At 36.8% G+C, this 13,091-nt stretch overlaps 1 protein-coding gene across 3 annotated transcripts; it reads left to right on the top strand.

The window, feature by feature from the left end:
* The first annotated feature begins 103 nt into the window (after positions 1–103).
* cept1b (choline/ethanolamine phosphotransferase 1b) lies at positions 104–13,033 on the top strand. Of its 3 annotated transcripts, XM_032549865.1 has the most exons (11): positions 104–309; positions 1,688–1,962; positions 2,739–2,913; positions 3,412–3,559; positions 3,994–4,135; positions 5,560–5,644; positions 5,974–6,105; positions 7,822–7,978; positions 8,056–8,057; positions 9,151–9,276; positions 9,740–13,033. In XM_032549865.1, the coding sequence occupies exons 2-11, from the start codon at positions 1,775–1,777 to the stop codon at positions 9,854–9,856; spliced, it is 1,272 nt and encodes a 423-aa protein (XP_032405756.1). In that variant the 5' UTR covers positions 104–309; positions 1,688–1,774; the 3' UTR covers positions 9,857–13,033. The 3 variants fall into 3 exon arrangements, 1 of the variants encoding a protein (XP_032405756.1); XR_004337117.1 differs by lacking the exon at positions 8,056–8,057 and having other exon boundaries at positions 7,822–7,981; XR_004337118.1 differs by lacking the exons at positions 5,560–5,644; positions 8,056–8,057 and adding an exon at positions 5,217–5,301 and having other exon boundaries at positions 7,822–7,981.
* Positions 13,034–13,091: the final 58 nt, after the last annotated feature.

The raw sequence follows: 13,091 nt of genomic DNA, 5'->3' as shown, positions 1-13,091 counted from the left end.
CGTCTTATACAAGTACAGGCCATTTAAAAATGTATTATTATTAGTTGCCTGGGAGATCTAGTTCTGGATAAATTTCTCCCTGACTGAAGTAGACGTCGCGAGATTTCCGTGATGGCTAACGATAACTAGCTCACCAAGCCGACTGGGTGCTGGGACACCGGGTCGTGGACATTTCTTTACGGTTGCAGACGCTGCTCTGGATCATAAACAGTAAATCGGAGCGGACACTACAAGGACAAGCTGGCTGTTGGACTTAAGCTTCATAACTGACCCGTGGACAGTCCGTGGCTCCCGTCCTTTAATCGCCAGGTCAGTTGGTGTTAGCATTCGTTAGCTGAATTTGTTTTAGCTTGTTAAGCTAGACAGGGCTGCACACCCGTCAACACCACTTTCGTAAATAGAAAACGTGCGTACTACACATTTTTTGTTCAAATAAAAATTCTAATTCTAGAATAATTTAAATGGAGGTAGGGAGTTTGAATTCGTTGCATTTGGTCCGTTTGAACCAAGCTAACAGCTAACATGCTACTCAAGAAAATGTTTGCTGTCGATTAAGAACTGTCGGCAGTCCGTGTGTAACCGAGAGCTGACAGTTAAATAAGTATATTCTTACTGCATTTAGACGTTGTAAATAAATCGCCTTTGGCTTGTACAATGATAACAAGCCTTCGGAGTTACTCTGAGTGGAACTGTAAGCGTAATAGTAGAGCGCAACATGACACGTTGTGTTTTGACTTGTCTGGATGTTCCATTCTGACTTGATTGATCACATCATATCAGTGACAGAGACATGCGACAGTCGAGATTCACAAGGGTCGCTGTGTCCTGTCTCTGAGGACGTTTATGTTTAACAGCAAAGTAGGGGTTGTTTTAATTGAAAAAATTCCCTCCTCTATGTGCAACGCTGAAAATATTTACATGAATGCTGGACCGAGGTACTTGAAATGTAATTGTTTAATCTTTGGTTAGAGTCGTAATATAAGAATGTAAGCATTGCTGTTTTAATAAAGACTAGGTACTTAACATTGCTCTCAAACCATAAATAGTAATAGTTTGTGAACCCGCTTGAGATACCCTTACTTCTTCATAACTTGTTTCCCTAGTTCTTTAGACGTTCTGCATTCTTTAATTATTTTTAAAAAACACTTATTAATGACAGTGAATTGTTTAAAAGATTGTTTGAGCTACTTTAAAAACATTAATTGTAAGTGTTTAATTTTTTTTCAGAGCCACCTTTCTAGCAAACTATGACTGAAGTATAGGCATTGGCATTTACTAACTAATTGTTAATTAGTTACAGAAATATTAAGGTAACTTTGTCCTTCATTATCTGAACTGGTGTGGACATTTTTAATTACATGTTATATGTTTGTTGTTTGCTAACAGTTTGCTAGTCTCTTCCTGATCAGCAGGTCACATACTGATTGTTTCGTGCATCAAAACAAAGATAAGTGACATGCTTTTGGTATGTAAATGCATCAACCGACAGGATGTATTATGATGCATTTTTTGAGTTGATTAAGAATCCAAAAAAGATGAATATAATCTTGCAGTTCTTTAATTTTCTGCAAACTCAATTTTAAGACCTGCAGTAGATTTATTTTATTTATATCATTGTCCTTCTGAAAATATCATGATCATTTTTAGTAGGTTTTTCTCTAGAAAACCATTGGTTAATTCTCCCCAGACGTCAGTCCAGCCACATCGTGGATCTTTAGCCCTCCAGGCAGGACAGTGGCAGAGGCAGAGCCATCAGGGATCACATCAGGGCTCCATGAGCATCACGGGGCATCACGGGGGAGGCCTGCGTACTCGCCGAAGCCTTGCCCGGGACAAGGATCAGAGGCCAGGCATGGGCATGGAGGCGGCCTGCTGGCTGTCTCCTGGAGTCCTGCGCAGGTTGATCGAGCTTCCTTCTCCCCCTCTATCCCGGCACCAGCTCAAGAGACTGGAGGAGCATAGGTATAAACACTGCATCCTGTATTGCACAAAATTAGATTTATTATCCAATTGCCAAATAATGATTTGGCTGCAAGTTTTTATGCAACAACTCAAGTACAATGTATGTGTCAAGTATTTTATTATTGTTTCTCTTGTTTTTGCATGTTACACTAAATGTTAAAGCTAATGATGTTCAGGCTGTACTTAAAACATAATTATATGGAAAACGTTTGAGAGTAGTTCAACAATGAAACCCAAGGGATTGTAATACAACGTGTGTATTGTTCTCAATTACTTTACCTGGTGTTTGCTTTTGTGCTGTAGTGTTTACTCACTACTGAGGAGTGATAAATCTCCTTCTTTATACTGTTTGTTTAAAGTAGAACAAGTATGTCAAGTCTGACGTATGTTTAAATGATTAATACAAACCCTTTTATGAATGTTCCTGCACACAAATTTAGAGCTTATAAGATGAATTGGAATTTTTATGAATTACATTAAGTAAAAACATTATAATTTTCCTTAAAAACTACAGTACAGTCAGATGATGCTGATAAATATGCGTTTTTGGCTAAGTGTAAGGGACGTAAACATTAATATACATAATTCCAGGATGAGTTATGTTTTGAAAAAAAAAAATGGTCCCAATAATGACAAGAATCAACAATCTTCATATGTTAAAACCTCTTTTAGCCTGTTGCTATGGTGATTTGGTCCTTCTTTCAACTCCATCGTTTTTGATTCTAGTTTTGGGAGAAATCTCCAGGACCTCACCTGCTTTTTTTCCGTCCCTGCAGGTACAGCAGTGCTGGACGCTCGCTGCTGGAGCCTCTGATGCAGCGCTATTGGGAGTGGTTGGTTGGACAGGTCCCTTCCTGGATTGCCCCCAACCTCATCACCATCATCGGCCTGGCCACCAATGTCTTCACCACCCTCGTGCTTGTCTATTACTGCCCTACTGCCACTGAGCAGGTGGGACAGAAAAAATACTTCTAGTCCTAGAACATGTTCTTACTACCTAAATAATTCTGGACACTGCTAATAGGAAACTGTTGAAGAGGAAGAAATTAAAATTGTTTAGTAAATTATTTAACGATATAATCAGCTTATTAAAGTGGTGAGGAAATGTGAATGTAGTTTGACGACGTTATCAATAACAATCAAAGCTGAAAAGTTCATTCTTAATTTAATTAAACTTTTTTTTTCTGCAAAGGTTGCAGATAAAATTTTTCACACTTTAAGACTAAATGGTCCATCTTGACTGGAAGCATTGTGCTGGTTTATATTATTTAATGGCATAAACAGTGCCTTTTAGATTCCATTGAAAAAATATTCTGTACTGATATGTTTGGTTATTCTAATAGCTTCTGTTTATCATCCTTGGAATAAAATGTTCCTTGGGAGGAAAAAAGCTTTGTGTAATAAAACTCCTAATGATAATTACATTTTTCTGTGTTTGTGTTGCTCCAGGCTCCTCTCTGGGCATACCTAATGTGTGCAGTGGGTCTCTTTATCTACCAGTCATTGGATGCCATTGATGGAAAACAGGCCAGACGCACCAATAGCAGCTCTCCATTGGGCGAGCTATTTGACCACGGCTGCGACTCCCTCTCTACAGGTGGGTTTTGTTGATGTCTGGCTCTCATGATGTGGAGTTTTGTTTTTGTACTTCTGTTAGCTAACATCTCAGTCTGATGTTGCTGCAGTTTTCTCTGTGGTCATTGATTTAAACTTTATAACACTCTACAATGTATTGGCATGTGCTTGCAAACGCTCAAATCTCTGTCTTGATTAGAACAGCATGTCTCACAGTGCTGACCTCCCATTACACACACCTCTTTTTGTCTGTGTCATCACTTCTTCTGGAACCCAGCAGCATAACATCCTGACCCCTCATCTCTTTATTCTGCCTCTGTGCTGCAGAAATACAATAGCAAGGCACAGTTGGTTGTACCTAAAAAAAAAAAAAACAACCTCTGAATGAGCAGAGTTTCGTCTTAGAAAAGCTGTAACCATGTTAACATTGTCTGTACCTGTGTTTCATCCTTGCAGTGTTTGTTGTACTGGGAACCAGTATAGCAGTGCAGCTGGGCACCAACCCAGACTGGATGTTCTTCTGCTGCTTCGCTGGGATGTTTATGTTCTACTGTGCCCACTGGCAAACATACGTGTCAGGAACGCTACGCTTTGGCATGTGAGTCGGGAAACAATGAAAACAAATCTGTTTTGTCTCAGTCTGACCATTTGTCAGTACCTCTGACTTCAGACCAGCCTTTAGTGACACACAAGCTTCCTTTTAAAAAGTCTTGTATATTTCATGTGCTTTAGAATGATCAAAACAGAACAAACAAATCCCCTTTTGTCATACATTACTGTCAGAAATTATCTATATTATGTAGAAATGGTTTATTATTGTCACAAATACAAAATGAAAAGTGCATTGTGCCTTTTTTATGTTTTATGAAAGATGGTAATATGCAGAGAGATTAGCTTCAGTATCAGTATTATAGTACACTGACTTTCTAGTTGGATGAAATGGCATGATGAGTCAGTCCTGAGTTGGTTGCCAAGCCAATATAAGTTTTGCTGTCTATGGGAAATTTTAACATTACTATATACAATTGGCTGAAGCTAAAGATGTGCTAAATTCAATGGGGAAAAGGCCACTCGTGATTCTTCTATAGGCTGAAGCTATATATTAAATTTATTCATAAATGAAAATTGACTCCGGAAAACACAAACCCTTTTTTCTGTAATTTTATTTTGGGTTATGCTCATTTATAGCTTTTCTTGAGAACCTAGAGGCTAATTATGTGATTGAAAATTTGCCAAAAGCTAATCCGCATAATTTCACTGCAAAAACACAAAATTTTACCAAGTATGTTTGCTTTAGTTTGAGCTTAAAACAAGCTCTTATATCTTGATGAAAAGTTACTCGTATGTTAGTTTTGTCTCATTTAAGGTGAAAATATTATGCACTAGAAACTAGACCAAAAATACTTTTAGATTTTGTTTTTGTGCAGTGTTTGGTATCTCATCCTTGGTCTTAAAGACTATTGCTAAAAAGAGACATTTTGTTGAATAAAAAAAAGTGGTTGGAAGAACCCAGGAACAGGTTCTTGGCATCTTGTAATCTTGGGCTTACTCCAAGGCTCTGAAGAAGTTATCTAAAAGTGAATCCTAGCAGTAATACTTTAATATTAGTCCTTTTCATCAGTTTATAGTAGTAACGTGTGCAGTCAAGGTGGAGTAAATGTAATGTGTCCTGTGTGTAGATTTGACATAACAGAGTTGCAGCTCTGTCTAGCAGGATTACAGATGTTCACAGCCACTGTTGGTCCCTCCCTGTGGAAAGTGATGGTAAACTTCCTGGCTGCTGCCTGCATGGCTTACTGCTGCCTGCCTCCACAATGGCTGTTGTCCTGCATGGAGTCACATTGAGAACAATGATTCATAATCTGTTTCATTTTTTACATAAACTTAAAGTTAATCAATTAGACCCAAACTATTGGCTCCATGTCCGGTAATGTCTTGTGGAGGAAGGCTGTAGGAATTTGATGTGCTGGTAGACTTTTACTAAACTTCACTGTAAATCCTCTGCTTTTTCCTCCCACTCAGCATTGATGTGACTGAGGTGCAAATCTTCATTATAATCATGTATTTGCTGGCCGCCGTGGGAGGATCTGCTTTTTGGCAGTCACTGGTAATTTTGAATGGTTCTAATTCCAACAAATTGACATATTGCATATAATTCTATAATTCTATGGTGGTAATTTTGATAATTTCATAAACATGTAATGCTGCTCTAACATTGTTGTGTTGACTGTTTTATTCTAGTAAAAAAAAAACAAGTCTTGATAGCGCTTTTATCATTCTCTAACATTACTCATGACGTCTTCATTGTGGATTCAACTCTGAACGTGCTTATGACATACAGAACAACTTTAAAAACCAGACCAGCGTATGTTTTAATCTCTTTGTTTGACCAACTGTAAGTTTCTAAGTTTGCTGTGTGAATCTTTTGATTCCCAGATTCCCGTCCTAAATATCCAGATGAAAATGATTCCGGCCATTTGCACTTTACTAGGAGCCATCTTCTCTTGCACAAATTACTTCAGAGTTATATTTACTGGAGGTGTTGGTAAAAATGGATCCACAATAGCTGTAAGTATCAAAACATTTTGGTTCAAAAGTATCATTGATGTTGCTGTTTGTGGAGTTGTGGGATTAGTTAGTGAATTATTATAAAGAGTTTACCTGAAAACTGTTTTTTCCTGGGTGACCCTTTCCTGGGTCACCTGCTCCCTTATGCAAATGCATGCAGTCTACATCTCTGTATCAGCTCTGCTGTAAGCCCCATGAACAGACCAATAGTCTGCTGACACTATATCAGCCGCTGTTAATATTTTATAATCTGAATGTTATGATTTATATTTGTTTGTTTGACTGCTTTCAAATAAATGGCACTCACCAAAAAGGCTCCACAGTGAAGCCAAACTGAAAGAACAAAATAGAGCTGAATAAAAGCTACGCAGATAGTACAAAGACTCGAGGGTAATTTTAAAATACTATGTGACTGTACTGGCAAAACAATAAAACAAAACTCCATTATCTCTTGGTTCACTAATTTACTGAGCTGACATAGTAGGGCTGAATAATAAATCAATAAAGATGTATATCAGCAATAGACACATGATCAATAATTTCACTCAAATTTGACCCAGAATTGCACAGCATTATGGGGTATGGAGGCAGAGGAACGTTCTTATCCACTTAACCTGTCATGGACAGTCAGGCGTGGTTGGTGGCATCAACTAACTCGCTCACTCTTTGGTTATCTAGCAGCAACCTGTTAAGTAACTTCTGGTTACCTAGAAACAACCTATTGAGTAACTTGCGCAGCAGCTTCAAGTTTCTCCACTCTACCTCATAAGCGCTTTAAAATAATAAAACATGCCATGGAGTGAAAACTGTAGATAAGAGGATTTGTCACGCCACCACATTGACAGTATTTCAGATATTTAAAACAAAAAATGATTGGTATCAGCTGCTTGAATGTTTATATCGTAATACGTTTATAAATTTTTCAGCCATATCGTCCAGCCTTATGACAGTGAAATGGCACATGTGGCCGCAGCAGTTTTGACAGATGAAATGGAGAATTTCAGCTATTTAAACCTTTAAACATACAAATTTTAAAATGTAATTTGAATCCAAGAAATGGATACTAGCAATCCCAAATGTTTTCTTTTCCCCTGTGCAAGCTAATTAAGAAATAGCCTTTTTTGTGTCATGAGGAAAAAATGTATGACTAATTCCAAAAAGAAACAAAAGAGCAAGGAGCCAAGATTATAAAAGAATGGATTATAGTTTCAAGGTGACTGCTTTATTTGTGATAAATGCCTCAACTGGAAAAAGAAGGATTTTACCCCTGTGTTTACTTAACTATCAATCAAAAAGGAGTGTCAACTCTCACACCCAGATTTCTGATACTGGTTTTCTTGTTTTCTATCGGTGCCAGTTGGCCCAAACGGCAGGTCTTCTGTCTTGTTCTTATTAAAATTCAGAAGATTTAGTCCCACCCATCTCCTGACTTAAGCCAGGTACTTAAGAAGACAATGAGCAGAGCAGGGAACAAAACCATTCACAAGGAAATAAACTTGCCAGTTGTCTGACGCTTTATTTCAGAAAATGACCTGTCTCTAGCTCTGTTTATTTGTGATTGAGTCATTCAGGGCACATGTTGGTACCAGCTACAGGGCCAATTTTCCTATCTTTGTAAAATGAAAGACTGTTAGAAACATAAGATTTTAGGAACTGGTTTTTAGTACTCCTCTGTATAAATGTACTGACACTGATTTTGTTGTCCTTTGTCCCCAGGGAACCAGCGTCCTCTCTCCTGTCCTACATATTGGTTCAGTTATAATTTTGGCAGTGATGATATACAAAAAGTCTGCTGTCCAGCTCTTCGAGAAACATCCATGTCTTTATATCCTGGCGTTTGGCTTCGTATCGGCCAAAATCACAAATAAATTAGGTTGTAAGTCTTTTCTTCAGTACAAATGGAAATCTACATCACAGTTGACATTTTTACCACACCAGACTCAAAGCAAGTAGTTACAATTTTCAAGACTAAACGGGATAAATGCAGGAATCATAATAATGCACCACTATAGTCGTATTGTGAATTGTTCAATTGACCGTTATCTGAATATTTAACATTTAAAACCTTTTGAATAGAGGGAGGCACAACTGGCATACAAAAATCTCTTTTGAAGGTCAGTAATACATGACATTTTCTGAGAAATGTTGATTTAAGCATGATCCTAGACTTCCACCTTATGGTGCTCAACTAATTTTTGTGCATAACCCCGTTGCTTATATTAGACTCATGTAAAAGATGAAAAACTCTTTTAAGTTTGCACTATTAAAAATAAAACTATTTAAGTTTGTAATTACAAACTATTTAAGTTTGTAATTTCTATACACAAGAGTGGATTTTGGTCAAATTATCTGCGAGTTAAACTTTAAGCATACAAATTTTAAAATGTAATTTGAAGCCAAGAAATGGATACTAGCAGTCTCAAATGTTTTCTTTTCCTGGGCGTGCCGTGGTGGCGTAGGGGATAGCGCGACCCATGTTTAGAGGCCTTGAGTCCTCGACGCGGCTGTCGCGGGTTCGACTCCCGGACCCGACGATATTTGCCACATGTCTTCCCCCCTCTCCTTTCCTGTCAGCCTACTGTCATATAAGGGACACTAGAGCCCACAAAAGACCCCCTCGGAGGGGTAAAAAAAAAGTTTTCTTTTCCCCTGTGCAAGCAATCAAGAAATAGCCTTTTTTGTGTCATGAGGAAAAAATGTATGACTAATTCCAAAAAGTTTTTGGTCAAATTATCTGCCAGTTAAACTTTATTAGCAGCATAATCTTTGAGTAGATATAATTTGTTTGTACTTGAGCTCAAACAAATTGAGCTAATTTGGACATTTTCTAGTTGTTAGAAAATGTACAAATTGCTAAATATAAATTAAGTCAAATTATTTACATTCCATTCTCATATCCAACAAGGACAAACAAAGCTGTTCTGACTCATGAGACTTCCTGTGGCCAGTGCTGATGTTCCGTCCTATAAATTTTGTTGTGTTTTTAGAGATTGCTGATTCTTCTATTGGTTTTTTTATGTGATCTGCATATTTCTCTCTTCACAGGTAGCACATATGACAAAAAGTGAGATGCATCTCCATGACTTAGCCTTCTTGGGGCCAGGATTACTGTTTCTCGATCAGTATTTCAATAGTTTTATTGATGAGTACCTGGTACTCTGGATTGCACTGGTAAGTACATGCCTTCATTCCAACTGGTGTATTTTGGACAAACCTATATGTAAAAGCTCAGATGCAGTCGATGACATTAATGATAAATATCAGTGTTTTAGGTTAAAATATGTTTGTTTGTTTTTTAGGGTAGTTTAAAATATGATGTTTGTAGATTCCTTATCAGTAACAATTCCTCAATGAGTCCTGATTGTGTTTGAAATCCTTTTCAACCAGCAGAGGTGTACTTGTTTTTTTATTTATTTATTTTTTCCTGACTTGTAAGCTTTCTTTTTCCCCACATATGTATCGTAAGTCAACATTGTATGATTTACAGAAAACTTTAACAGTTTAATAATCATATTTTAATTTCGGAAGTGGTTTAAGTGTCCTCTTCAGATTTCTGATTATATTGTGCATTACCTGTGTTTGTAACTTTGCTTTTTCAGTCTTAAAATGGTGACCTTTCTCTTGTCTTTTGCAGATCATTTCCCTGTTTGACCTGGTGCGCTACTGTGTCAGTGTTTGCAACCAGATTGCCTGCCATCTTCACATTTTTGTTTTCAAAATCAAGCCTTTGCTTAGTCCCCAGTCCAGCTAATTGCTGAGTGGACGCCAGCCGTTACTGACTCTGTCCCTTCAACTTAGTCGCACTCATCTTCTCTTCCCTCAGTTTTACTTCTAAAGAGGCAGGAGTCGATGTAGTGTAAAATATGTGCTTCTGCCAACTGAATGTGAGGACAAATATTATACAATAGGATACTGGAATATTACTGTCATTTTTTCTTTTCTATGATTTTACCACCAATACAGAATTTAATTTCTGACAAAGTCATGGTTACAATGAGTAAATGTTTCAGAAGAGTACAGGTGCTACTCGGTGCAGTCCAAGGAGAGAAACTTACATGTGTTTTAACTGTATAAGTGCAAGAAAATGTACAAGGAACGAATCAAGGTTTTTGCTTTTCATGATAAGGATTTTTGTAATATTTGCCTAACTTTAACTTTTGCTATTGTAAATAGGAAACTGTTATAGTGTGCTTCTCTTAAGTTAAAAGTCCTGCTACAACACATATAAATATATATATATATATATATATAAAAATTTCATGTATTGGATTTTTAAAGCAACTTCATCTTCTGCACATGAATCAAAACTGTGCTGCTATTTTGTATCAGCAAAATGTGTTTTTGGAAGAAACAGCAGCAACTTTATTTTATTATGTAACATATCAGAACATACTTTTTTCTTTTCATTATTTTTTTGTACTTCAAAAATATTCACTGCCAGTCCATTCTCAGTTTAATCTGTTGGTATTTCGTTTTGCTTTCTGCATTACTGGGTTTTGTACACTTTAAAGTTAGTTAATGAGAAGGTTTTCTTTGTTTTATTTTTTGGTTACAAAAAACATTTTCACAAGTGGGAAAGGAGAACTATATTGAGTCAGAGGACTCTTTAATGGCATTTATAGTTTTGCAGGTGTATATGAGAGGCCTGAGAGACTAATGGTGGCCTTTGATCTCAACAGTAAATTCATGGTAGTAATTTCACACATTTTGAGCTTTTGATAACTAAAATGAAAACTTGTGTTTCAGTCCTGTTACGGTTCACCGGCATCCAAACCGCCCCAAAAGAAATTCCATGAAAAGAACAAATCATACCTGCACGTCTCACTTTTATCACCTACTTTTACTAAGATGTTTGCACCAACTTGGTATCTAACGGTGTTATTTTGATTAAAAATATAATTTTTATTTTGATTAAAATTTATCTAATTTTCTAAGCTGCTTGTTCTTCTATTTTACCCTTTTTTTTCCTTACCATTTTTGCTTAGATTCAGATGCAAGTTGGGATTAAAATAACCAAAGCTGTTAATTCATAGTAACATAAGAACAAATGACTGCTAAATGATGCAAACTTAATGACACCAAATTGTGACTATTATTTGAAAATCCTTCTCTTTAGATCTGATGGGTTTTTTTCTTTTCTTTTTTTACGTTTGTCTTTTCATGGGATTTGTGGATAAGAAATCCCCAGACTCTCACCAGACTGATGAATGAACACAGTGCAGCTGCCTGACTGAATCCTCCTTGTGAGCTGTGTCTAATACTGATCGCAGTGTTTTCTCCCAAACACGTCTGCTGTAACAGAACAGGTGCACACGTGAATGAATGCGCAGGAGATGAGGTGTAAAAACAAGCTCCAATTTTTTTTATTTTTGTTTTTTTATTTCCTTTTTTGTGATGATCAAGTTTATTAAAAACCCCATCTATTCCATGTGCGGCTGCTGCTGCTCGCTCACCTCAGACTGACGCCATGTTTAAGATTGCTGCTGCTGAAGAGGGTTTCCATTGCTGGTCTGGATTCATACAGACCAGGTTATAATTTCCTGCTTATGCATTTTGTGCCTGTTAATGTTTGTTTTGGGGTTTTTTTTTCAAAGTCTGTTTCTAGGACTCTACAGTTTTCTTTACCATCTGTAATGCCAAATGTTCAGTCTCAAAAAGTATGTGGTATCTCAGTTTCTGTTAACCGATTTCAGGATGATTGTGGTGTTTAATCATCCAGATATCTGAATATATCTTTACATAAAATGACCTGCTCACCCAGATCAGTTTTTTTCTTTTTATAAATTTATTTGAAAAGTGATTTTCTGAAAATAAAAACTTTAATTCGGAAGAATGTTTAATGAGTATTGGCACTACATAAAATAATAATCTTGCTCCTACAAGTCTTTTGTTTTACACAAGCATGTCATATATGTCCAAATCTCTGATTTTTGACTCATTTTAAAACAATCCAGCTTGAAATTAAAATGTTGGAATTTAATTGGAATTTTGTAGAGAAGTATTTTTGAGTAACATTGTTTTTAATAAAAGATTGACTAAAAGATTGTTAGATTGCTTTCCAACACCTGAAGAATAATGTAAAAATTGAATTGGTAGAAAAATTACTTTGACAAAATCCAATATTTTAGGATTGTGGTTCCCAGCCCCACCCCCACCCCCCATTGTAAATCAGGTAATAAAAAAGGTTTTATATGTCAAAAACGCTTACTGAACATTTACCAATTACAATTTCCAAAACTTTCTTTGTCTTCAAACTGAACTAAGTTGCATTTAAATGTTTGCTGAATAGGATGTCCTAAAAGACTTGAAGCTTTATAATAAAATTAAAACAACCTAGAGGGATTTGGGTGATCCAGGTCATCAAAAGAACATAGCAGAGGGCTCCACTTTGCAGATTTGGTATGAAATACAAGGTACATTTAAGAAAAGTTATGGAATGTCATTTTCCTATCTTTATTTCTGGTTCTCAGTGTTTGTTCTAGGACAAAATAAGGAATGAACTTGTTCCTCAATCTGCATGTTGTAGTATTCCACTGTACAGTTTGTATCTGGAGAGGCTTTGTATGACTTCTACCTGAAAACTCAGCCGAACAACTTTTCATAATGACTCTGTGAGGTACACCACCATCGCTGCAGCTTGTGTGCTTATAGTTCCTGGCATCAGGTCCACTCTCATCTGTGAAGTTAAAAAAAAATGCCTTAATGAACTCATTCGTTTTCTATTACTTTGTACAAATTGAAGCCTTTCTCGATGAGCGCGTTGTCACTATGTGCACGTGCTCTCAGAGGCTTGTGGAAAAGTTTGTCTTCTGTTGGCCAGAAAGCCAAGCTCAGGTATTTCACCAGTGTGCGCCACAGTGTGTTGGATCACCTGACAATCTCTGCTTCATCTAACAATGCAAATAAATTTCATATTCCCACCTAAAAACATGGTTTTGATTGTGTCGCACTGGAAATATATGCATAGGTCTTTTTTCTTTATTGCC

This window comes from Xiphophorus hellerii, chromosome 20 (genome assembly GCF_003331165.1).
Source record: "Xiphophorus hellerii strain 12219 chromosome 20, Xiphophorus_hellerii-4.1, whole genome shotgun sequence".
Classification (NCBI taxonomy): Eukaryota; Metazoa; Chordata; class Actinopteri; order Cyprinodontiformes; family Poeciliidae; genus Xiphophorus; species Xiphophorus hellerii.
Note: the sequence above shows the minus strand (reverse complement) of the source record. Positions and strands in the feature narration are given on the sequence as shown.